The sequence below is a fragment of the Scylla paramamosain genome, chromosome 2, assembly GCF_035594125.1.
Source record: "Scylla paramamosain isolate STU-SP2022 chromosome 2, ASM3559412v1, whole genome shotgun sequence".
Taxonomy (NCBI): domain Eukaryota; kingdom Metazoa; phylum Arthropoda; class Malacostraca; order Decapoda; family Portunidae; genus Scylla; species Scylla paramamosain.
In genome coordinates, this window is record NC_087152.1 from 11,995,001 (window position 1) to 12,020,000 (window position 25,000).

The following is a 25,000-nucleotide window of genomic DNA, read 5'->3' on the forward strand; positions in this document are numbered from 1 at the left end:
GTCGGTTGGAGTCCAGTTTTATCTCAGGGTCAAGTTATCCTTCCTTCCTTCCTTCCTCCACCCTCCGCGTCCCTGAGTAATTCCCCGTGTTTATAAATGTTTTGTTTCCTCTCTATTTTCAAAGGTCACATAGATGATTAGTTAGGTGGAATCCAGTTTTATCCCAGAGTCATCTTATCAAGTGTGTCTTTCCTCCTTCCCGCTCACCATATGTAAGGAGCTTCCACCATTTAAATTTGATTAAGTGTCCGTTTTTTGTTTTTTCTCTCTATAAATATCTTATTCTCTCACTAGGTGCTGTGCTATAAATTCTTACATGACAAGGTTCTTCAGGAAATGAGAGGGTTAATAATGTAAGACTCTTGGACCTCACAGGGTTTCACTCATTACTCAGGGAAGCGACCACTACATCCCCATCCAGCTGATACAATTACCGGAAACAATGTACCAACCAGATTTTTGTTTCCCGGAGGATGTACAGACAGATAAACAGCGGAGTAGAGTTTGGTAAATTTACTTCAAACTCTCTCACTAACAACTTAAATGTACACCTTCACTATCTACTTTAAACACACCTCTTCACAATCACTTAAACGCGCCCCTTCACTATCTACTTACCCATAATCCTAAACTAACGTTGCCAAATGTGATATAAGCTATCCCAACCTCAGGATCTTACGTAACAAGCTTCTGTACCTGGATCTTAACCCAAGCTAAGGTAGTAATAACAGTGGTACAGCCGGTGCTTCGCTATCACACCACTTTGCTGCTACGTGTGGGTATATCGAGGGAGGAAAATGTTTAGAGTTAGGTATGTCCATGGAGAAAAGGGAAAATATCAGAGGGAAAATGGCATACGGGGAAAATGCACAGGGGAAGGAAATATGGTAAGGCAGTGAGTTGTTGTTGTTGTTGTTGTTGTTGTTGTTGTTGTTGTTGTTGTTGTTGTTGTTGTTGTTGTCAGGGAGGTTAGTCAAGGGCACAAAAAAAAACACCTAGAATGCCGCTCTTCCTCCCTCCACAAAAGTAAATAAGTAAATAAGTAAATAAATAAATAAACAATGAAAAATAAACAACAGGGGACCCAGGAAAAGTCAGTTCACATAATTTCCGTTTAATAATGATAATCTGATAATCGAGCCACAGTCTTACAGCGCTGCCAGATCTTCACTTACTATTCCAGGACACGACCACTGCACACCCTTCATTAATACAGTCACAAAAAGTACTAAGTATTCTAAGTGGGTGTTCATTTAGCCCAGCCTGCATAGGGAGATAATGCGCCCAGGTAAGTGGTGGGCTCATTAGTTACCTGTCCCGCCTCAGGTGTGAACCACAATGAACTGTTTTTTTTTTTTTTTATTTCCAGTGTTGGTTTTAATTTCTTTGTATTTTTTTTACTGTTCTGGTGTTTAGTTTTTTTTCTTTTATTTTCTTTCCTTTTTTTATTGTTGTTTATTTGTGTTAAGGCATGAAATTCAGGACAATATGGATTTTTTTATCAATATACTTTCTCTCTCTCTCTCTCTCTCTCTCTCTCTCTCTCTCTCTCTCTCTCTCTCTCTCTCTCTCTCTCTCTCTCTCTCTCTCTCTCTCTCTCTCTCTCTTGGGGAAACAATTAACTACTGCCATTATTATTATTATTATTATTATTATTATTATTATTATTATTATTATTATTATCATTATTATTATTATTATTATTATTATTATTATTATTATTATCATCATCATCACCACCACCTCCATCATCATCGTCATCATGATTATCATCACCATTATCATTATTTCTAATATCATTATCATCATCATCATCATCATGATCATTATCATCATTATTAATATTATCATTATCATTACTATCATCACCATCAACATATCATTATTATTATTAGATGAAGCCGCTATGTTCGAACACAGCATAATTAGCCAATGAACCGTTTGGGCGCCACATAACTGCCCTCATATTAGCTAACTAAATGCGCGGCCTAAATTAATCAACCATACCTAATACATAAAAAAAGTATATACAATTTCATAAAACTCATTACTTCACGCCACTACATCCACACCCACCGTCACCACGCAGCCATATCACACCACCACCACCACCACCACCACCGCCACGCAATTAAATCCTACCTCACCTTTCGCCAAACAACCTCTCATCACGCCCCCAAACATCCATCACACAGACGCGCCACAACTTATCACTCACCACCCAGTCACCACACAACAGTCTATAACGCCATGCATGTCCAGTCTCCTCACACTTCACCATAGTCACTCTTGAAGTCATATTGTACAGGTTAAGTTAGTTTAGTTGAGGACAAGTTCGGTCAAGTTTGGTTTGATATGATGCCACATTCTAAAAAAAAATAAAAATAAATAAATGAATAAATAAATAAATCATATCCTACGTACATTTTAATTAGGTCAGTTTAGTTAAGTAGAGGGCAGGTTCTTTTAGTTTAAGTTAGATACACCTACCCTAACTGGTCATGTCAGGTTCTGCAAAACGTTTCAGACAAAAATAAGTAAACAGATTAATAAATAAGTAAATTCAAAAGAAATAATAATAGTAATGATAAACTACGTACATGCACCGGTTTAGTTAAGGTAAGGGCAAGTTCGGTTAGGTTAGACTTGATTAAAGAGTTGCTGGAACTAGTGATACCATATTCTTCAAAGTGCTTCACACAAAAAATAAGTAAATAAAAATAAACAAATAATTAAATAAAAACAGCACCCATTCACAATACAAAGAGTTCACTAACCCATATAGTAATTTCACTCCAAATTATACACATGAAATTCCCTGGACATCCCGACACTTCCTTGAGGGGCATACTCACCACCACGTAGAGCGCACACACGCACACACACACACACACACACACACACACACACACACACACACACACACACACACACACACAAAGAGTATGAATCAATTTATCATCAGAACGCATCTTCTCTCCCTTCACAAGCAGCAAGACATTCCCCTGCGGCAGAACAAAGGACACCACCACCACCACCGCCGCCACCACCACCACCACCACCACCACCAACACTACCAATTAAACTCTCGCCATGGGCTTCTACAATTTCTTGCGTCATTAGTTCCAATTATGCAAGCAGCTTTTTTATCATCCACGAAGGGGCCGAAGACGGAAAATGAAAGGAGTGAAGGACAGAGGGAGAGAATCCTAGCTAAAGGGAAGAGAGAAAGCGAGAGAGTGAGAGGAGAGGAGAGGAAAATCTAAGAACACGAGAAGAGAACGGAAAGCAGAAGACAGGGGAACGAATGGTGGGGAAGAAGGGAGGATGCAAAGAAGCACAAGAGGACGAGAAGGAAGAAGAGAGGAGGAAGAAGCGGGAAGCGTAGCGAGGAAGGGAAGGTAGTCTGAGTCAGGGGCGATTATATCAACCGTAACTTGCACCATTCCGGCCCCTGTGCCTCAAATAATGGGCTAACACACATTAGGGTCCCGCTGTTAACCCTCACCGCCCATTGCTGGAAGGGGGGCATGAGACACAGGCGGCAGGCAGCAGGTAACGTGCGTACACAAGCAAGAAGCGACACTATTCAGTGGCTAGTGGAAGTAGATTGATTAATTTAAAGAGCTACAAAACGAAGGTCATATTGGGAAATTGAGGACAGCGAGATTCGACCTCCGTAATAAGAAAATAAGAAAAGCTGCAAGGTAAGAAACATAAAATTACAAGAAGACTGCAGAAACCGTCACTTTAAAGCCAACCTCCTACAGACGAGTGCTTTGGCAAACGACGAAGAAAAAGGTCAAATCACAAAGATCCGAAGCACAGAACGTGACTAACACCCGGTGCCTCAAGATTGCTAGGTAACACAAGAGTACAAGGAGACTGCAGAAACCAACTCAAAGCCAACCTTCCTCCCCGCTACTCTATACTGTGGCGGAAGACAGAGAAAAATGCCGCTTTGCAAAGATCCGAAGCATACCACGTTGACCAACTGCTAACAGAAATAAGAGTATAAGCGGACTGCCTTTCCACCCCGCTCGCCGACCAAGCCTCAATTTTCCAATATGACCTTTCAGTAACGAGCTGTGAGTTGTGAGCGCTAACCATTACGCTAGAGGAATTTTTTTCCGCTTCGCTTCCGGATTCACGACAACCAATCAGGCGGGAAAAAGTTTGATGGAATGCGAGAATTCTCAAAGCTTCCCTCACCGCGTCAACACTCCTGCCTGGCTCCGAATTCTCTCACAAGGCCACGCAGTCATCCCTCGAGACTCTGAACCCCAGCCATCACATCGAGAAATCGTTGGAAAAAAATAAATTAGTACGCTACGCTGCTCTCATATCTACCATCGACACAAAGCCAGTAACATATTGAAACGTGCATGCAGGGGTGTCAGTGCGCTTTTTTCATCAGTAAAATTAATAAGAGGGAGAGGATCGCGTTATGTCAGTATTCCGGTCACATGCGTATTAGTCCTCTCGCCGTGATTCTTGCCCATATTCTGAAACGCTTCTGGCCGCACCTCCAACACATTCAAAGTTGAAGTGACACGTATTTTCAAGCCTGCTTTTGCAATTCTAGAAACAGATTAACAAGATTTCTACAGTATTCAGAGGAAAAACACTCTCAAGAACCAGGCTAATCATCTTTGTGGTCTGAAAATAGTCATGGTGAGAGAGCAGAGCGTTTCTCAGTACTGGGGTCGACTGCGCATGTGTGGTGGTCTGCTGGGCGGCTCAAAGCAGGGACACTTCTGATGAGACAAAGGATACTGCTTTCCACTGTGACTGATGGGATGTAAGTGATTCCCAAGACGCATCCTAACCCTTACGTTGCTTCGGCTTTCCTTAGACATAATAAAAGCTGTGTTGCAAGTTTCATACATAATAAACATTGATTCTCTGGTTTTACAGTTCTAGGACGCACTGAGCAAAACGAGTGTGATGGGAGCAATACATACCTTTCAGTGGCTACCGTTTTATTCACTTTTTGCCCAGAAGAATAAAAGTCAAATTGTTATCACTTACCAGTTAAAGGATTAATATTTAACTCTTTTCGCATCGTGTATTTAAGTGCCCGAGCTTAGGGTGTATTAAGAATATATTTATTCCACTTAACGTCTCTCTCTCTCTCTCTCTCTCTCTCTCTCTCTCTCTCTCTCTCTCTCTCTCTCTCTCTCTCTCTCTCTCTCTTTTCCCATGCAGTAAGCGCATTGTGCATTACACTGGTGTAGGCTGAAGGCGTGTCGATGTTTTCAGGCTTCACTTAGACTGGTTAAAGTAACAAAGGGGAGACTTAGCTGGTGCTGATGCCATTAAGGAGTCTGAGTGCCACAAATGGAGCTGCGTCTGTGAATCTAAATAAACTCAATGAACCTTGACATGGTGTGTGTGTGTGTGTGTGTGTGTGTGTGTGTGTGTGTGTGTGTGTGTGTGTGTGTGTGTGTGTGTGTGTGTGTGTGTGTGTGTGTGTGTGTGTGTGTGTGTGTGTGTGTGTGTGTGTCAATAGCCAGGATGGGAAAATGAATTAAAAAGAGTGAGCATCAACAGGAGCATCATGTTAAACAAACAAAGCAAGACAAAAAAGCAATCGGTAACACATATGCAAACAATAACACACCCACACACACACACACACACACACACACACACACACACACACACACACACACACACACACACACACACACACACGCAATAACAGCTGCAGTCAATGTCACTTACAGACTAAGATGTAGCGTGAACTGTACTGCTAACAAACAGACAGTATTTCCAGGTCTGAGGCATCACTTTTAATCATACATTTGCTCCCCATAAGCGTGCGTCAGAAAATATGCAAAGAAGAACGAAAACATAACCGAAAACTACACTAAAAATAGACAAAACTTTATAATCCGAGGCATCCTTTCTATAATACACATTCCCAAGAGATACACTGGAGGAGACGAAACGAGAACACGACATGAAAGTGACGAGAATGACACAATACAATATTACACCATCCTTCAGCCAGCACAATATTCCACACACACCCACACACTCGCAGAACCTCCTCTGGTGCCTTTCATGTAGGAAAAACCAGGTCAATAGGAGTTAAGTAAACACCCCAAAGAGATTGACGTTACAGGGCTGGCGCGGCTCCGGGCAAGCGAGCAGCATGGCAAACAAAATCTAATAACAGACACCGGGCACTGAATATTAACAGGCCGGAGACGTGCAGCCCGGTGAGGCCCAGTAATGCTTCCTCCTCCCTTCAGTGTACTTGCTTTGCGCCACTCTCTGCATGCGATGATTGAATTTTAACGAATGAAAGTAGCAATATTTGAGATTAATCAAGTAGGTAGGTGCATAGATAAGGCTGGTAAGATAGGCGAGCATGTAGAATGGTATATAGATCTTCTCCTGATTGATTTTTTACCTTGTTGAATAAAAAAAAGTACGAGTATTTGAGCTTCATCAGGTGTGTAGGTAGATAGGTTGGTAAATAGGTGGGTAATCAGAGAGGTAGGTGAGTTCTTTAATTAAGTGGATGGTATGTAGGTAAGTAGGTATATCGGTAGCTGGATAAGTAGAAAAGTAGGTATGTATGTAAGTAAGTAAATGGTAGGTGATCTGTATGTGGATAGGTATGTTTACAAATAAATAGACAGGTACCTAAGTAGATAATTAACAAGGTAGATAGATGAACAGATACATGAATAGGCACCGTGAAAGATAAGTAGATAGATAATTCTGTAGAAAAATAAGAATGTAAATTTAACTCTACTTATCAATACCTATTCAAAAGCAATATAGTAAACCTCATCTCACGTTAGCCAGATCCCCTTACAATACCCACTCACATCCTGGAAAGATAAAGAGTGGTACTGCGAGAGTTTTCAGTTCACCACACCAAGGAAAACAACGCCGCAGACCCCGGCACTTGGCTACTGCACGGCAAGGCGAGGCAGTGAGCAGCAGCAAGGTAAACAGTCTCCCCTCGCCGACATCATCACGGAATGGAGCTACAACACGGGGGAACACGGGGCTACGAACAGGAAATTACTGAACCTTTTGGCTGCTGTCACTTCTCCAGCTTAACAAAAGGCCAATAACAGTTACGGAAGTTGTTTAATTTTCTTGAGCACTATGACTTTTGATCACTTTAGCGTGTAATATGATAGGAGGCAACACATGTACACAGATGAGGGTATATTAAGTGAGTTTTTTAGTTTCATTATGCTCACCCAATAGAAAAAATAAAATAAATAAATAAATAAAAATAAATCAGTTTTATGACTAATTGGATAAATAAACTAGTGAATCTATTAATAATAATAAAAAAAAAATTCTCCAGCTTAACCCTTTCACTGCATGATGAAGCAATTAGCAGCACCGGAAGCAATGCGTGAACTCTTTATAAGCAGCTTCGGAAAAGTTAGCGAAGAAAAGAATATATTTGGCAATTTCTTCCCAGTTCAAAGATTGGACATGGATGAAGAACAAGTAAAGATGTCTCAGAGTGATTGGCAACACGGGAAAGAGGTAGCAAGTGATAGTCAAAAGGGTTAACACGAGGCAAGTAACAGGTACCAATATTAGTTAAGCTTTTGATCACTATATGACTTCTCCTCCAGTTTAACAATACGCATGCGCAAGTTGGGGTAAAATTTTGAAAGATACCATTGATAACGAAAAGAGGTAATGGAGTAGTTTATTTATTTATTTATTTATTTATTTACTTATTTATTTATTTATTTTTACCTTTTATCTATTTATTTAGTATTATTTTTTTTTATATGAATGTAACTATATTAGCTCAGAAAAATCTTATAAGGTTATTCAAATTAAGTCATTAGTATCGTATTATCATCAGTCACTAAGTAAACAGCCGTCTTAATTCTGGTCCTTCTTTAATTTGATGACACATTTCCCATTCAGAATTAACACCTGGCTTCTTGTCTTACTTTAATTTGCTAACACCTCACCACTAATTTACTTTGGTTCTCTAATGAATGTCTACAGGCAACAGTACAAGGTCAAATCAGGCAGTACCACCAGACATTATAACTCCTCTGTCTACTGTCTTCATTGTCCAGGTCACACGCTGCCCGCCTCACAGTATTACAAGGCCCTGTCAACTAATTACAGAGGCTCCTGAGTTACGGCTGCGCTACATGTACACGTGCATTAAGATATTACGACACTGGACAGCAACGATAGCAATAAGAAGATAATTCCCTTTAACATTTTTCTTTTCATTTAGTTATTTATTAATTTATTCATTTACTCTTGTTCATGTATTTATTTATTTACTTGATTTTACCGTTGTCAGTCAGAATCACGTCGCCTCTACAGGAGAAAGAATAAGATAATGGGAGTTTGTGGAAATAACTGGATATCATAACGAGGCTAAACAAGGCAGTGGTCAATAAAACATATGAAGGACGATAGGGAAAGTACAATTGGACAGAAACACGCAGCGGCAAGTGGATGAACGCACAACAAAAGAATAGTACTGTAGTTAATTAAAATCACGACCAACACCAGCGGAACTCCTCGCAATGCTGGGAATCATATGACGAAAATGAAAATGAAAGAAAAAAAAAATCATTAAATAAATATAAAAAAAAAGATAACTTTAAAAAAAAACAAAGTACAGCGCGGGAGAGAAACTGCTGAAATAAGTGTCTACAAAAGGGAGCAAGAAATAAAAAGGAAAACAGGAAAACTAAAATAAAAATAAAGAAATTGAAAATAAAAAGATGACCACAAAAAAAAAAAAAAATACAGCGAGGGAGACAATCAGCTGGAAAATTGTCTAGAAAAAGGAAGCAAGACATGAAAAGGAAAGAAAGGAAAATTAACAAAAAAATAATAAATAAAGAATTGCACATAAAAAAAAAAATTACCACAAAAACGAAGTGCAGGGCGGAAGGGAAACCTGGTGGAAAAGTATCCGCTATAGGTGCCAAGAAAGCGCGTCTTTACGAATGCAAGGCTGCAGCGTGTCGGGCAAGGAAGACACGCCTCGGGAAGGAAAGAGACCATAAAGCGTACGAGATTCTTCAAGTAAAACGCAAGATGACAAAAGACTGGCGACAAATTTGAAAAAGGATAATGGTGCGAGACAACTAGCGCGAGTAACAGGAGGAGGAGGAGGAGGAGGAGGAGGAGGAGGAGGCGAAGCAGGCCCATCATCTTTAAAGGATAAACGTTTGCCTTAATGAACGAAGTGAAGCGAAGGACGGGAGGCGAAACCTGTCGGGATTTAAGAATAACGCCAGTAAGACTCTTTGAAATATTAAAGGAGCACTACGGCGGGTCTCTTGAGAGCTACGTGGACGAACAGACAACAAAGAAAAGCAGTTAAATTTAAGAATAACACCACTGGAACTCCCCGAAAGGTTGAAATAAACTTAACACACGTGAACTGAATTAGCTGGGGACAAAGAGCGAGTGGAGGAACACGTAAAAATAAAGACATTAGCAGATCCCTTCACCGATGTGTGGACGAACGGACAGCAAAGTGAGGGAAAAGAAAAACATACAAAGAGAGCAAAGGAAACAATACTACGGAAGAAAGGAAAGCAACAGAGAACATTACTCGGGTCCACAAGAGAAAAAAAAAAAAAGATTAATTTTATCACATACTAAGAGACACTTTGGTCGAAGGTGAGTGACAATAAAGACAATATATACGTGGAATATCTAGCGGTTTACTGGAATATTTAGCAGTTTTCTGACGCTTTGTGACCGAGTCTAAGAAGCACGCAGAGACACAGAAGGAAGCTGACGAGGAAAGCAGAAGTGAAACAAAAGCAAAACGTAAAAGAAAATTATGCTATACAGAAATAACTTAAATGAAAAGAAATTAAAAGATGAAGGATGATAACTCAACAAGATGAAAGCGGAAATGACACAAGACAATTCGACACAAAGGTAATAAAGAAACGAGTGAAAAAAGAAGGAAGAACACAAAGAGGAGAATGACACGAAAAAAGGAGAAAGACAGAAATCATAAAAGAAAGAAGATGAAGAAGAATATCACAAAGAGGAAGACAGGGAGGAGGAGGAGGAGGAGGAGATAATAAATGAAAAAGAAGAAAGGGATGAAAACGAATGACCCAAGAATGAGGTGAAAGAAGAAGAAAATGAAGAGAAGTACATTTCATTATTAGGAGAGAAAAAGAGAAAATTTCAAGGCTTAACTGGAAGACATGTTGGTCTCTTGGGAGGCCACACCAAATAAATTAGAGTGGCGGGGAATTTAACATAAAATGAAAGTGAGAGACTGAGAAACGTGAAGAGACATACGAATAAAATGCCCAGAGAAGGATGATGAAAATGAAAAGGTAAGATAAAATAAAAGACACATAGATAAAGCAAAGGAATTATGCGAAAAAATCAAGATGAAAGAGCTATTAGAAGACCTGATGTATTGGAGGGTAAAGGAGAGAAAGTGGAAGGCAATAAAGATGGAGGAGAAGAGAAAGAGGAAAATTTTTAATGAACGGACTGAAGCAGGAGAAATTGTGAGAATTAGAACAAGAGAGGGAGGAATTATCAGCAAGCTTGACATATTGGAAGATAAATGAGAAAGGTGGAAGATAAGAAAGAAGATGGAGGAGTAGAGCGAGAGGAGATTCTTCAGGGAACAGTGAAGTATAAAAAAAAAAGAAAAAAAAAAGAAAAAGGAAAAATAAAAATAGACGAGAACAAAAGGGGGAACAATAGAGAGGAACACACTTGAAGAAACACGGAATACTGAGAGACAAAGGAGGAGGTAGAAGATAACAAAGATGGAGAAGTAGAGAAAGAAGAAATATTTTAACACACGGAAGAAGAAACAAGCATGGATGAAGAAATAAGGGAGTAGAAAATACAGTGGCGGAAAGAGAGATAGAGAGCATCAAAGAATAAAGAGAAAGGAGAACATTAAGTAATAGAGAGAGAGAGAGAGAGGTAAGGTTATGATGAGTGAGATAAAAATAGGAGGGTGAAATGAGTAGTATTATATAAAGCGTGACAAGGGAAAGCACACTAAATACGTGAAGCGTGAACAACTATTTCATTATCTTGTTTACTTTACTTAATTACTTCTCTCTTCACTCGAGCAACTGAATTCAACTCCTTTTGACGACTTTAACCTCAACTAACACATTTTAACTTCGGGGATTTCACCTTCACCGTATTACTTCCCTGGAGAATTTCACCTTCATTATGTTGCCTCTTTCATGCATTTCACTTTCAACTTGTTCCTTCCGTCGAGAGTTTCATTTTCACCACGTCGCTGCATTCAGGAATTTCATCGTCATTATTTCGTTTCATTCGTAAATTTCACCATTATGTATCTACCGTCACGAAATTTATCTTCAATGCTTTACTTCCGTTGACAATCTAACATTAACTTCAGCCGTAAAACCATCAACTTTTTCAACAACTTAAAGGGAGAAGAAACATCAGCACGCCTGTTGTCCCTTAAGAGGCTGCTCGTGAGGCGCCACACTTCCACAAATCAAAAGATGGAAGCAAGATGGTAAGGCGAAGACACCCCCAAATCTTCAAGACGTTAATGATATGTCAACCAAAGTCGGAGTCTAATTCACCAAGCGAGGAAATCAGTGTTTGCCTCGCCATTCGGGAATTAGAAGGACGGGTGATTCACAATGTTCCTCTCCCTAAGTCTCAAATTATACTATGGGAGCCAAGTAACATTAATCCTTCGACAGGTACTTATGGACATTATGACGCTTATCTTATTTGGGTAAAACAAGGCTATTCGACTAAGCAGAAATAAAACTATATGCACTAAAAGATTTCACATACTCTGTAACTCCTTTAGCCGTCAGTGGTGTCTTACAAAGTTCACCACTTCCAAAGTTCTACACTGGACTGATTTGAGTAACACAAGATGAAGTGGCAAGAAATTATACTAGAGGAATTGAAAGGCTTGAAATACTGTGGTGTCTTTCAGCTCTCTAAACTAAACTTGCATCAGGTAATTTTAAGTCTGAATATTATTTTTTTTTAAGCCAAAACAGTTACAGCAGCATGACTGAACCTAGCAAGAAATAAGTACAGGCAATAGATTTAAAATACTCAGTTAAGTCTTTCAAAACTCAACACCAAACTTGCACAACACCATTTTCCCAAGCTTGAGGAAACGCTACAGCAATTACAGGGCTGAACTATCGCAGGACAGAGCAGATAACAAATCAATACAAAGACTAATAGCATCACCATCACCACTACCAGTACCTACCGAGCCTCTGTACTTTCCTTCATGACGCCGATAAAGAAAATAAAATATGAACGAGGAAAACCCAACACTAATACTAGCCTTGCCCTGATGGTTGTCTCATTTCTCACACTCCCTGAATACCTCCCGCCAGGCCTCAGGCACACCTCCATAGGCTTACCTGTGACTAACATAGAGATCCCTGGAAATGCGCGTCTCGTGGCTCCAGGCATAATAAACGACACGGTTCTCAGATAAATATTTACTTCTATCTCGTTCTACCTCCGTTATTCTTGTAAAAGTAATCAATTAAACTAACCGGTCGTTTTCATCTTTCACTACATTTTTTTTTACATGACTTTGTTAAACTAATCGTGCATCAAAATATTTCTTTACTTCCACAAAATAAAATTAAAAGAGAGACTTCCATAAACTAACCTTCTTCCATTATATAGATAGACAGATAGACAGAGACAGACAGACAGAAGGACAGGCAGGCAGGCAGGCAGGCAGGCAGACAGATATATAGACAGATATATAGACAGATAGACAAGTACAGATAAATAAATAATGATGGGAGTTAAAAGTATGATTTCCAGATTTTCAAATACACAACAAACAACAAAGGAAGTGACTGTGTAATTTGAACCTGTAGTCGCCTGTTGTAGTTTCATTCTTGTTCATTAAAATCTGGGATTAAAATGACGCGCAATACTGTTATTAACGCTCAAAGACCTAAATTTATCAAAGTACTATCCGCGTATTTTTATCACACGATTTTAATTTATCATAATCAGGGGAAAAAAATGTCAATAATTATAATCAAAATAATGTTTGCTGTAAATATAATTATCTAGAATATTAAACTGCAGCGCTAAATAAATCAATGGATGGATGGATGGATGGATGGATGAATGAATGAATGAATGAATAAGTATATAAATAAGTGAATGAGAGAATGAATAAACAATTAAATAAGTTTATATTTACACCAAAATCCAGGTCATTTTTGCTACACTCCGCTAAGTTCGCTAAGCTGCTACAATCCACTAAGTTCGCTAGGCTGTTACACGCAGTATATAATAAATGAATGAGAGAATGAATAAACAATTAGATAAGTTTATATTTACACCAAATCCAGGTCATGTTTGCTATAATCTGCTAAGTCCGCTAGACTGCTACACTCCGCTAAGTTTGCTAGGCTGCTACACTGCGCTAAGTTTGCTAGGCTTACACTCCGCTAAGTTCGCTAGCTTGTAACACTCCGCTAAGTTCGCTAGGCTGTTACACTCCGTTAAGTTCGCTAGGCTGTTACACTCCGTTAAGTTCGCTAGGCTGTTACACTCCGCTAAGTTCGCCAGACTGCTACAATCTACTAAGTTCGCTAGGCTGCAAAAAAATCTACTAAGTTCGCTAGGCTCCTACAGTCTACCATATTCGCTAGGCTGTTGCACTTCGCTAAGTTCGCTAAGCTGCTACAATCTATTAAGTTCGTTAGCTTTTACAATCTATTAAATTCGCTAGGCTGCTGCACGTCGCTAAGTTCGCTGGGCTGCTACAATCTATTAAGTTCGCTAGGCTGCTACAATCTATTAAGTTCGCTAGCTTCTACAATCTACTAAATTCGCTAGGCTGCTGCATGTCGCTAAGTTCGCTGGGCTGCTACAATCTATTACGTTCGCTAGGCTGCTACAATCTTCTAAGTTCGCTAGGTTCTACAATCTACAAAGTTCGCTAGGTTGCTACAATCTACAAAGTTCGCTAGGCTGCTACACTTCGTTAAGTTCGCTAGGCTGCTACAATCAACTGCTAGAGTCCGTGATATTTCCGTACTGGTATCATTAACCTCTCCTGCGATAATGTTCCACGACCCATGGGCATCATTATATTCCCTAACATTTAATTACAGCACCTCTACACCATGAAGCATATTACAAAGTGCAGCAGCAGTAATCAAAATGGCATTAACGCCTGAATTTTTGTTTCCTTTTTTAATACAACATCTATTACGCAATGTAATCTGGTAAATAATTTGTGCCCTTCCCCATTGCAACACTCACCGATATTGAATCAAGGTGATGCAACACAAACTACATGTGACTTCAATCAATTTAATGACTACAAAAATCAGACTGTAATTTACTATAGGCTACTGCCACTTTTTAAATGTACTGACAGTTTAGGCTGAGTTCGCTCTTACCAGGCCAGTATAAAGGTTCATTATTTTTTTTATTATTGTTATTATTATTATTATTATTATTATTACTATTATTATTATTATTATTATTATTATTATTATTATTATTATTATTATTAGGAGGAGGAGGAGGAGAAAAGGGATAAAGAAAATTATACGAAATGAAGGAGGAGGAGGAGGAGGAGGAGGAGGAGGAGGAGGAGGAGGAGGAGGAGGAGGAGGAGGAGGAGGAGGAGGAGGAGGCGCAGAAAAGAAGAAGAAGAAGAAGAAGAAGAAAAAGAAAAGAAGAAGAAGAAGAAGAAGAAGAAGAAGAAGAAGAAGAAGGAGAAGAAGAAGAAGAAGAAGAAGAAGAAGAAGAAGAAGAAGAAGAAGAAGAAGAAGAAGAAGAAAATTACGTAGACAAATACTTACGAGCAGTAGTAGTAGTAGTAGTAGTAGTAGTAGTAGTAGTAGTAGTAGTAGTAGTAGTAGCAGCAGCAGCAGCAGCAGCAAAAGCAGCAGCAGCAAAAGCAGCAGCAGCAGCAGCAGCAGCAGCAGCAGCAGGAGTAGTAGTAACAACAACAACAACAACAACAACAACAACAACAGAACTGCCAGGTCAGGTGTCCCAGGCTAATAGGCAACACACCGCCTCGCTGAGTGGCTGAGGGCCTCAGATACAGGAATGTAGGTACCCATTCCATAGCTCTCAAATGCAACAGCGCCTTGTGTTTTGCAGCAGGCCTGATGAGCACAGCCTGCAGCTGTTAACACTCAACATCGGCAGCATATAAATGTAGTTTAGTTTATTATATATAGTAAGTACGTGCAGAGAAGGTTTTGACCGAAGAAGGCTTTGACAGATCGTGAGACAGTTTGTAATCGTAAATTAAATCCCGTGTATGATTTAGGCATATGATAAATAAGCAGTGTAGAGCCTCGCTGTTAGGAGAGGCCTCAAAGTCTCAAGGACTTTTTCCCTGAGTAAGAAAGCTTCACCAAGATCCTTTCTGAGAACTGAGAACTAATAAATCAGTTAAAAATTATACATAAATTAAAAATTCAAAGTAATGCTAGCATATAACAACACACACTTTTAACATATATAATATGCATCCTTGTGACAAGGAATAATGTAACTACCATTTGTCAACAAGTGTCCTTTTAGTCTTTCCGCAGCTTTGGATCTCAGCACTTATTCCAATGGGAATTTTATAAATGCGTATATAAAACCATTAACCACCTGGAGTTACGCTCATAAAAAGATACAATAATGATAAAATAATAATAATAATAATAATAATAATAATAATAATAATAATAATAATAATTGACAAACTAACAAAAAAATGTGGCAACACCGTGTCTCCCCCACCAGCTGACCTTCACCACCACCACCAACTGGCACTAAATATCTAGGTACCTTGTCATCCCTAAAGGTTGTCTTTCCCTTCAATTACAAATGCAATGGTGCACGGTGTTCGAATGGCAATGACGAAAGTATGTGGAAAAAGGTAGAAACTATGAACACGTGGTGACTGGTATACGTGACTATATACAAACACACACACACACACACTTGGCCTCCCTCACATAACATTATTTTCAGTTACTTAGGCTTGCACAACTCCACAGAAACTATTGGCTACTTATTTCATGGTACTTCCAGAAGTCAGTGAGCTAACAAATAAATGTTAGGGACATACCTTTCCGAGGCAGTCTTTTCCTCGTTCATTGTTTTTTTCTCCTCCGTCCTTGCTCCCTCTTCTTCCATTCCTTTCTTCCCTTTCCTCTGGTATTTGATTCGTAACTGACGCCTCCACGTAATCAAGGAACATTTACGCAGCCTTAAAACCTTAATTAATGACAGTCATATCTAAGGGGTACACAATCACTTCACTTGCTCTTCTCCCGCAAGTATAATGACCGAGGCCATTTTGTTCGTGCGTTAGTCGATAGTCACGGCTTTTTCGTTGAGATCTTCCTTTTATTAGAGTCTGGCCCAGCCAACCAATTCTTCACGAGTGCTCTAGTCAGAAATTCCCTTGTCTTAAATCATATGAACTGTGATATTTTAGATTTATTTTCTTTGTTTGTATGATACGTGCGTATTTTCATGTTTTGCCACAGTTGCTTTTCATACTCCACGTTTGTAAACATTCCGGGGGAAGTCTCGCAGCATGGCGACGTAGTTGAAACGTAAGTTTATTATATGTTCTTACCTGTTTAAGGATGTTAAGGATGAGAGGATGTATAAATTATGAAACACCCCTTTAAGTTTAATGGGGATATTTTACGTTTCTTGTATCTAGAATGGCATTTAGATTCTAGTTTGAAAAGTTTAATAAGCAGCAAGCGTCCCTCCATTTCATAACTAATCTGTAATGTACAGACGTAAAACATTTAAATATGATGATGTAATTAAGTGAGCATATCGTAGAAATGTGTGCTTGGTATTAGCCTAGTGAACACAGCAGGGTCCGTGCTGTTGTGCTGTAGCCTAATAATATAGTGTAGCCTGGCTGAAGTACGCTTGTGTAATGGCGACAGCTGAACCTGCTGCCTCAGTTATTATATCTATCGTTAAAATTAGGCAAACTGATCTTTTCCATTATTCAAGAAACACGTTACTAAACTGTGAGTGTAATGTCACTGATTTTATATTAAGAAAAAAATAATTGAGTGCCTTGCAGTAAAACATAAAATACGTATCAGCGAGTTTGTTGTCATAAGTAGCTTATCTCGTCCCCCACGCAACCACCACCACCACCACTGTGCACAGGGATGAACGTGAAAACATCTTTTACTTCTTCAAAGGCTTTTGTGGCGCTAGTCTGATTTTGTTGTTGTATGTGAGAAAATGGTGTTTATTTTATCTACACTTATTTTTCTGAGTTGATAAACTGAAAACCCAGTTTTATATTTCCCATGTATTATTAATAAGGGATGATCTAAAACTGGAGTGTGTGTGCTAAACAACTTCGATTTAGCTTCGTGAAAAATGCGCCTCTCTAAAGATTTCCTGCATCCTTTCACGCGCCCTGCACTCTGGTGAAAAAGCAATGTCGTGACAAAACTTGGGTTGAGGACGACGCAGAATGAAAATTAAGCGACCATCGCCGAGCCACCATTTCCTGGTCCACCTCCCCGGCCGTCCAGGAGTGCGTCTTCCCGCCTCGCTCGGCTAATTTTTCCCCGTGCAATTTTTGACGCTGTCTCCTTCGCTTTCTGTTTCATCTTATCTGGAGAATCCTCTCGACTTGTAACGCAGTGAAATTGGAGTTGAAATGAGGCTGAGAAAGAGGCGGAGGAGGAGAAAGAGGCATCCTTTGCTACCTGTCTGTCTCTCATCCAGGATTGCACGGCGTTCTTTTCTTTTGCTGCTGGTGTTGGGTTTTCATGATTCGTTGGGGCCGCAGAGTTTTTTTGGTGTGTGTGTCTGTGATGGATGCAGTCCTTTCCCGGCCGCCTGAGTGCTTTGCTGGGAGTGCTTGTATGAGAAGAGCGGCTCAAACTGGTTATGCCCCCTCCCCCATTCTCTCTCTCTCTCTCTCTCTCTCTCTCTCTCTCTCTCTCTCTCTCTCTCTCTCTCTCTCTCTCTCTCTCTCTCTCTCTCTCTCTCTCTCTCTCTCTCTCTCTCTAAAAGGTTGCACGTCAAGTATTACTAACTTAAACATCTGGCGCGATAAACTTGTGAACCTGCAGCACATCCCCGGCAAACAGTTCTGAAAGGAAAAGTAGACACTGCCTTAACCCTTTCACTGCAGTGGTCGTCTTTTTGTCAATACTGAGACCATTGTGATAAATTATTGGGATGGACAGAAAGCAAACAAAATACGAGGCCGATTATATGTTTGTTAAGCTAAAGGGGTACGTTTTGAACAGAATGTAGCACAAAATATAAGCCTTTTAAAGGGAAGGGTTGATTAGCAGTGAAAAGGTTGAGAAATTAATTGTATCATTGATGTCCTTTAATTTCTCCGTTGTTAAATTTCCCTCAAGATTCCCTCCAAGATTTTCCCCATAGTAATGACTCCCATGATAGGTACAGTTAGGTAAGACTAGGTTAGGTTGGGTTATGGGAATTTATCATTGGGGAAAACATTTTTGTGTTAAATTTTAATAGATTTTCGTGTTGGGATTAATTTACATCGAAGTGTTATGCTACACAGCCAGCGCATTGCTGTATAGAGTGCAGAGATTATGTGCATCTGTCGTTAAGGTCATTGTTGCGGGGATTGCACGTACTGATCGTACTGATTTACTACAGTACAACAAATATTTCGTTACTGGAAAGTCTTAGTTACGAATGCTTACTTTTTTTTTCCCCCACTTTCTTTTTATCTCATTGCCATTATTGTCATTATTATCATAACCATCCTCATCGTTACTATTATCATTTCGTCACATCGCCATCATTAACGTGCAATTTCATCCAGTTCCCCTCATCGTCATTAATCTTACTTTCATCACCGTCTGCTATCAGAGTTGCCATTCTCATCACCGCTATAGTGGCCATCGTCATCATCGTCACCGCCATGCACAGGAAGGTACTGGGGAGTGTGGCGCTGGTTTGTTACTCGCTGATAGGATGCGCGAACAGAATGTTTCCCGTCCCCTCCCGTTACCCTTAACTACATATTAAAGGCAGTACGTCTTGATGATGAGGGGCCTCCTTCTTCCCCGATGAAAGGCAAAATGAGCAACAATATGCCATCGTCCCTTCACCCCAGAGCTGCCTCGCCGTGAGCACACCACATTCATACTGACGGGCATCTGTATGCAGCATCGCCACATAAATTGCAGTGTAGCAAAGAAACTTGAGATGCACACGTTTCTGAGCAACACAAACAGCCTGAGAGCATAATGATCGCGCTGCGTCTCCGTTTTTTCTGCTAACTTTTAATAGAGCGGGAGTTATATCCATTTCCTCAATTAATTTTCAAGCAGGGTAACAACCATTTAGCGTCGAATGATGTTGATTGTATCTGTAAACTGGATTTCACTTCTGCGAAAGCATGACAGACAGACAGCCGTGCTTGTAGTGATGTAGGTGGTTGGCTCCTGCGCTGAATTTTGTAGTTGTTAGGCAAGCACCTGATTTCAGCATTTACGAAGCACAAAGGCAGGCGGTAAAGTGTGTGTGTGTGTGTGTGTGTGTGTGTGTGTGTGTGTGTGTGTGTGTGTGTGTGTGTGTGTGTGCAATACTCGTGTATACACGAGTATTGCAGCAGCTCATATTATTGAACCGCGCTACTGCACTACAAGCGAAAATAAATATAGTCATGTTGCACTGATATACTTTCGGCGTGTGGGAAATGTGTGTGTGCAGGGCAGCCCGTCACACACGCCTGTCCAGTGCGTGACGGGACGAGCAGGTGTCCCGCGCCGTGACAGGCAGAGGCGAGCGTCTGCACCAGGGGGAAATGAGTTTTTCATATTTCCAAGCATATGTAGATGAGCTCTCAATTCGCTCTTTCTGGCTGCAAACACCTCCACACTGCTGACAGGAGATCTTATCTTCAGAAAGATTTCCTCCCTTTCATAATGAACCTGTGCTTCATTTCTCTTATTTCACCAACTTGTGCACTTGCTGATTTGGTTTAGTTTTGTTGTTGTTGTTGTTGTTGTTGTTATGTATTATTGTTTTATTATTATTAGTGGTAGTAATAGTAGCAGTAGAAGTAGAAGCAGTAGTAATCGTTCTTTTTCCTTCCTTCCTTACTTTCTTCATTTTCTTCGTCCCCTTTTTCTTTTCCTTCCTTCCTTTCTTTCTTTCTTTCTTTCTTTCTTTCTTTCTTTCTTTCTTTTCTTTCTTTTTTCTTTCTTTGTCTTCTTTTCCTTCTTTTTCTTTTCATTTCTTTTTTTTCGCTTCGTCCTCTTTCCCTTCTTTTTGTTTTCCTTTCTTTCCTTTTTCTCCTCCTCCTCCTCCTCCTCTTTTCTTCTTTTTCTTCTTCAACTTTCACCACCTTTACCTTCCGCATTGGCATTTCCTCCTCCTCCTCCTCCTCCTCCTCTGGGAATTTAGAGTTCATTTTATTCCTCGCTGTTCCGTCATTTTTTTTTTTTCCTTTTTTCTAACTTTTTCTTCCTCTGAATCCAAAGGTGCCACCTCTCGTCACTTTTTTTTCCTTCCTTTCCTTTCCCGTTACATTTCTCTTCTTCCCACTTGTGCTGTATGGTTTCCCTTTCCTTCTTTCCCTCCTTTTTTACATTTCCTCTCTGTTACTTCATCCTTGTGAGAAGAAGAAGAAGGAGAAGGAGAAGAAGACAGTTGTACCATTCTCTTCGATTTATTCTTCCTGTCCCTTTGCTCTTTCTGTCTTCTCCTCCTCTTCCTTCTCCCGTGTTGCCTCACTCTCTTCCTTATCTTCGTGCATCTTGATTTCTTCCTGGTATTCCTTCCTTAAGTTTCTCGTCTTCCTTAGTTCGTCTCGTATTCTTGTACAATGATTTTTCTTTTCATTTCTTTTTAACGTTGTTCCGCATCCTGATTTCATTTTTATTTATTTTTTTATTTATTTTTTTTTATTGCACATTGATCTGATATTCAATTTTCTCTGTTTTTTTTTCTTCTTCTTCCGTGTCTTTTCTTTCCTCATCATTTTTGGCCTCTCGTGCTTTCGTTTTCATCATCTTCGGTGTCTTTCGTATTTTCTTCCTCGTTTTATTTCGCTTTTTTTTCTTCAGCATCCTTTTTTTTTCTCACATCTTTGAAATTTCTCCTCTCATATCTCAGTCTCCATGTCTTCTTCATCTCGTCTGTTTCTGCTGCTTTCTTTTTTTTTTTTTTTTTTTTTCTTTCTTTACTCGTCCTTCATCGCTTCAGAAACTTCGATCTGTTCACCCTCATCCTCTTCCTTGATTTGTTTCGCGTCTGTTCCTCATCGCCGAGGTAACCCATTTAAAAGTACTCTCCTATATTGACTCGACGGTAGTTTTCGCTTCTTAATTCCTTGCCTCCGTCTTTTGCTTCCATTTAGGCAAGTGCTTTTCCATCCAGGAAGTACGAGTAAGCTGCGCCAGTTCCTAAGTCTCGCTCTTCTCAAGGATTAACGTCTTGCTCTTTGTCAGGCTCTTGTTCTTCTTACAAAAGACCTAAGAAATGCACGAACGAAAACAGTCCAGTCTGACCTTCGCCTCCGCTGAACTCTCGACGGTTTTTATATTCGTGGGTCATAGTGGTAATGAATTGTGCACTCTACAAGGCTGTTCGCATCCCAGGAGCTGTATTGCTAAGATCGCCTCAACGTTTATTATGTACAGGGGAACAAAAGTTTGCTTTAACCCTTTCACAGTCAACTTTTTAGGCATTTCAGCACGCCTTCAATAGTTCAGTAGCCGAGGAAAGACAAATTTGACCTTATTTTCTATCTTTTCTGTGTCCGCGCATTTTCCTTGTAGAGTTCTGAATGGTAAAGATTGATCACAGCAGTAAAAAGGTAAAATAAAATGGCTGCTGTAACACAAAGTCTTTTCTGATGTGATTACAAGCTGGGTAGTGTAGCAGGGAGTGTTGTTTATCTTTTATTGGTGTATTTCTCAAGGCTGGACAGTGAAGCAGGGTGTTCTCTGCTGTCTAACTGGCGTATTATATAAACAAGGAGTGTTCTTTGTCTTTTTAACCAGTATATTACTACAGACTGGACAGCATAGGAAGTATAGGGACTTATTTATAGTATAGGAACTTATTTATTTTATTTTTATGTATTTGTTTATTTATTTATTTATTTATTTATTTATTTATTTTATTTATTTATTTATTTATTTTATTTATTTATTTTTTATTTTTTTTTTTACTGGTATACTACATAAGTTAAGCAGCGTATCGTGAGGCGTTCCTCATCCGGTGATCACTGCCTGGCCACATCGTCGTCACTGAGCTCTACACACACTCCCCGCCGCGGATTCACTGCTGCTTCACTCGGTCCTGGCGGCTTACGGAGTGGAGCAAGCGAGAGCACGAGAGGTAAACCCCAGCTAAGTGATGTTACTGCGTCGCCATGAGAGACACGGGTGTTTGTTGCCCAGTACAAGTGTCTTCCTGTAACTAATAACTCATCAAAACTTCTCTGTGTACTGATTTTTTGTTTGTTTTTATTTTATTTTTTTATTTTTTATTTATTTATTTATTTTCTATTTATTTATTTTTGTATTTATTTATTTATTTTTTTTTTTGCTAGTATTTATTAGTTTGCATATTCCATTTATGATTGTGTATATTCATTTTTCTTTTTTATGTTTTGTTTTTTGTTGTTTTATTTTATTAGTATGTCTTTTGTTTGATTTTAGTTTATTAGTTATTAGTGTTAATTAGTATTTACTAGTTGATATATTTCAGTGTTTATTAATTCTTTCTCTTCACTGATTGGTTTATTTATTTTTCATATATTGTTGCATTTGGCTTTATTCACTTATCTTTTGAGTGTGTATGTGCGCACGGTCGCCTCCTCTTGATTATTATAAACTTATTGCTGGCCTTATAATTTTTATCTAGAGACTGATTGCTGGGTGGGATGAATCAGCGCGATAAAAACTATTGCAGACTTTTGTGTTTTGGGAAGTCTCTGGATAAGGCTTGGTGCGGATCAAGAGCAGAAATTTAACTTAAAAGGCAAAACCACAAAGTCACGTCCACCCAAGCCGAGAGCCACGTTTGCGAGTTTATTATGAGCCGGATTGATTAATAGATAACCTTCGTTCTGGAAATCATGTGTGACCTTTGTAATGTGTGACCGTGTGAGAGTGATTTCTGGCACTTCAGTAGACATGATGGCGCTTTGCTCAGTGGTATGAAACTCAAGGGTCAGAATACTCGAGGAAAATTAACACAGGAGTAAATGTCACAGGGAATTGTGTCAAGAATTTCTGATTAAGGAAGAAATGGCATGTAGAAAATAATAATATGATATGTTATGCCATCAGTTACAGTTTTTTTTTTTTTTTTTTTTTTTATCTATTTATTGATTTTCTTTTGCTATTTTTTCCTGCAGTATTTTTGTGTATCAGTTTCTCTCTCTCTCTCTGTCTCTCTCTCTCTCTCTCTCTCTCTCTCTCTCTCTCTCTCTCTCTCTCTCTCTCTCTCTCTCTCTCTCTCTCTCTCTCTCTCTCTCTCTCTCTCTCTCTCTCTCTCTCTCTCTCTCTCTCTCTCTCTCTCTCTCTCTCTCTCTCTCTCTCTCTCTCTCTCTCTCTCTCGTTTTTCCTCCTCATTCACACTACAAATACAGTGCAGCATGTAGTGTACGAAACATAACACAAGCTGCCGGGGAAGCGAGCACAGGTCCCAAGCAGGCCAGACAGGAGGCAGACGGTACTTGGCTAACGGCGGGGATAAATTAACGAACCTTAGCGACCCCAGCTGTGTGTGAGTGTATCGTATGTTGTACCTGGAGTGTCTTAGTAAAAGCAGCCTGAATGGGAATAGTTATTTTACCCCTTCCTCCCCAAATCCTCCCCCTCCATTACTGAGCTCCTGAGTTCCTGCTGTGACCGCCTCGACGTGTGCACCAGAAGACAGGGCCGCGGGTTTTTTTTTTTTTTTTTTTTTTTTTTTTTTGTGGGGAGGGTGTGGGGTATGTTGGGAGCTTTTGTCTGGTATTTGGGATCTTTTGCACTTTAATTATTCGTGACTTCTTATTCCCTCATGTCTCTGTTTATTATTTTTTTTATTCATTCCTTTATTTAATGTATCTTTTTTATTATTTTTTTTATTTATTTTTTTTATTTATTTCATTTTATTTTGTTTATTTATTATTATTTATTATTCATTTATTTACTTTATTTATTTATTTTATTTATTTATTTATTCATTTATTTATTTATTTATTTATTTATTTACTTTGTGAAGTGGAAAGCTCACATGTGGATGATTTTGATTAAAGGTGTTTATTTTGTACATGCTGGTTATAGAGAAGTAATGTGTTATAGGGAGGCTAGCTGGTAGTGCTTGTCTCTTCTTTATATATAGAGGTTGGTGACAGTAAGGTTATGTGTTACGAAAGGCTGTTAGTTTGAAAGTACTCGCTGATACTTGGCAAGCTTCATGTGATGTGGAGGGTTGATGGTTGAAAGTAGTTGTCTTCACTTTGTTGTTGTTGATAATAGTAAAGTCAAGTGCGATGTGTTAAGGTTAAATAGCTGAAAAAATGTTCGCCTTTTACTTTGTGGCTCTGTCGATAATAGTAGTTAATTTGTAATAGTAAAGGCTGGTAGTTTGAAAATATTCGTCTTCGCTTTGTAGCTGTTGGTAATTGTAAAACTCATACGTGAAGCTGAACATATAAAACACCGCTGAATGTATTACAAGTCAGTATTGCCGCGTATTCTGCTTTTATTTTATTTTTTTATTTATTTTTTTTTTACCTGACTCAAAACAAATGGATAAAAAAATTAGATTACACCGCCGGTCAGAGATTTGTTGACGTGATTTTCGAAACTCCACTCGTAATTTTTTTTTCTTTTTTCGGGGAACGGGTCGCTGTAAAAATATGTTCAACCTGTTTACAAAATTCTTATCGTTTACGTAGCGTTGGATGGCGTGGGCAGCTAAACGGTGAGACACTGAGCGGGCCGCCGTCACACTGAATTTAAAGGCGTGACGC

The 25,000-nt window shown here is 39.3% G+C and overlaps 1 protein-coding gene across 1 annotated transcript in view; it reads left to right on the forward strand.

The window, feature by feature from the left end:
* Positions 1-25,000, forward strand: part of LOC135106901 (neural-cadherin-like) — a 121,373-nt gene that overhangs the window by 3,175 nt on the left and 93,198 nt on the right. Inside the window, exons 2-3 of the mRNA XM_064016311.1 lie at positions 6,857-6,967; positions 12,378-12,452. Coding sequence (XP_063872381.1) covers positions 6,857-6,967; positions 12,378-12,452 — 186 coding nt within the window. The remainder of the gene's footprint in view (positions 1-6,856; positions 6,968-12,377; positions 12,453-25,000) is intronic.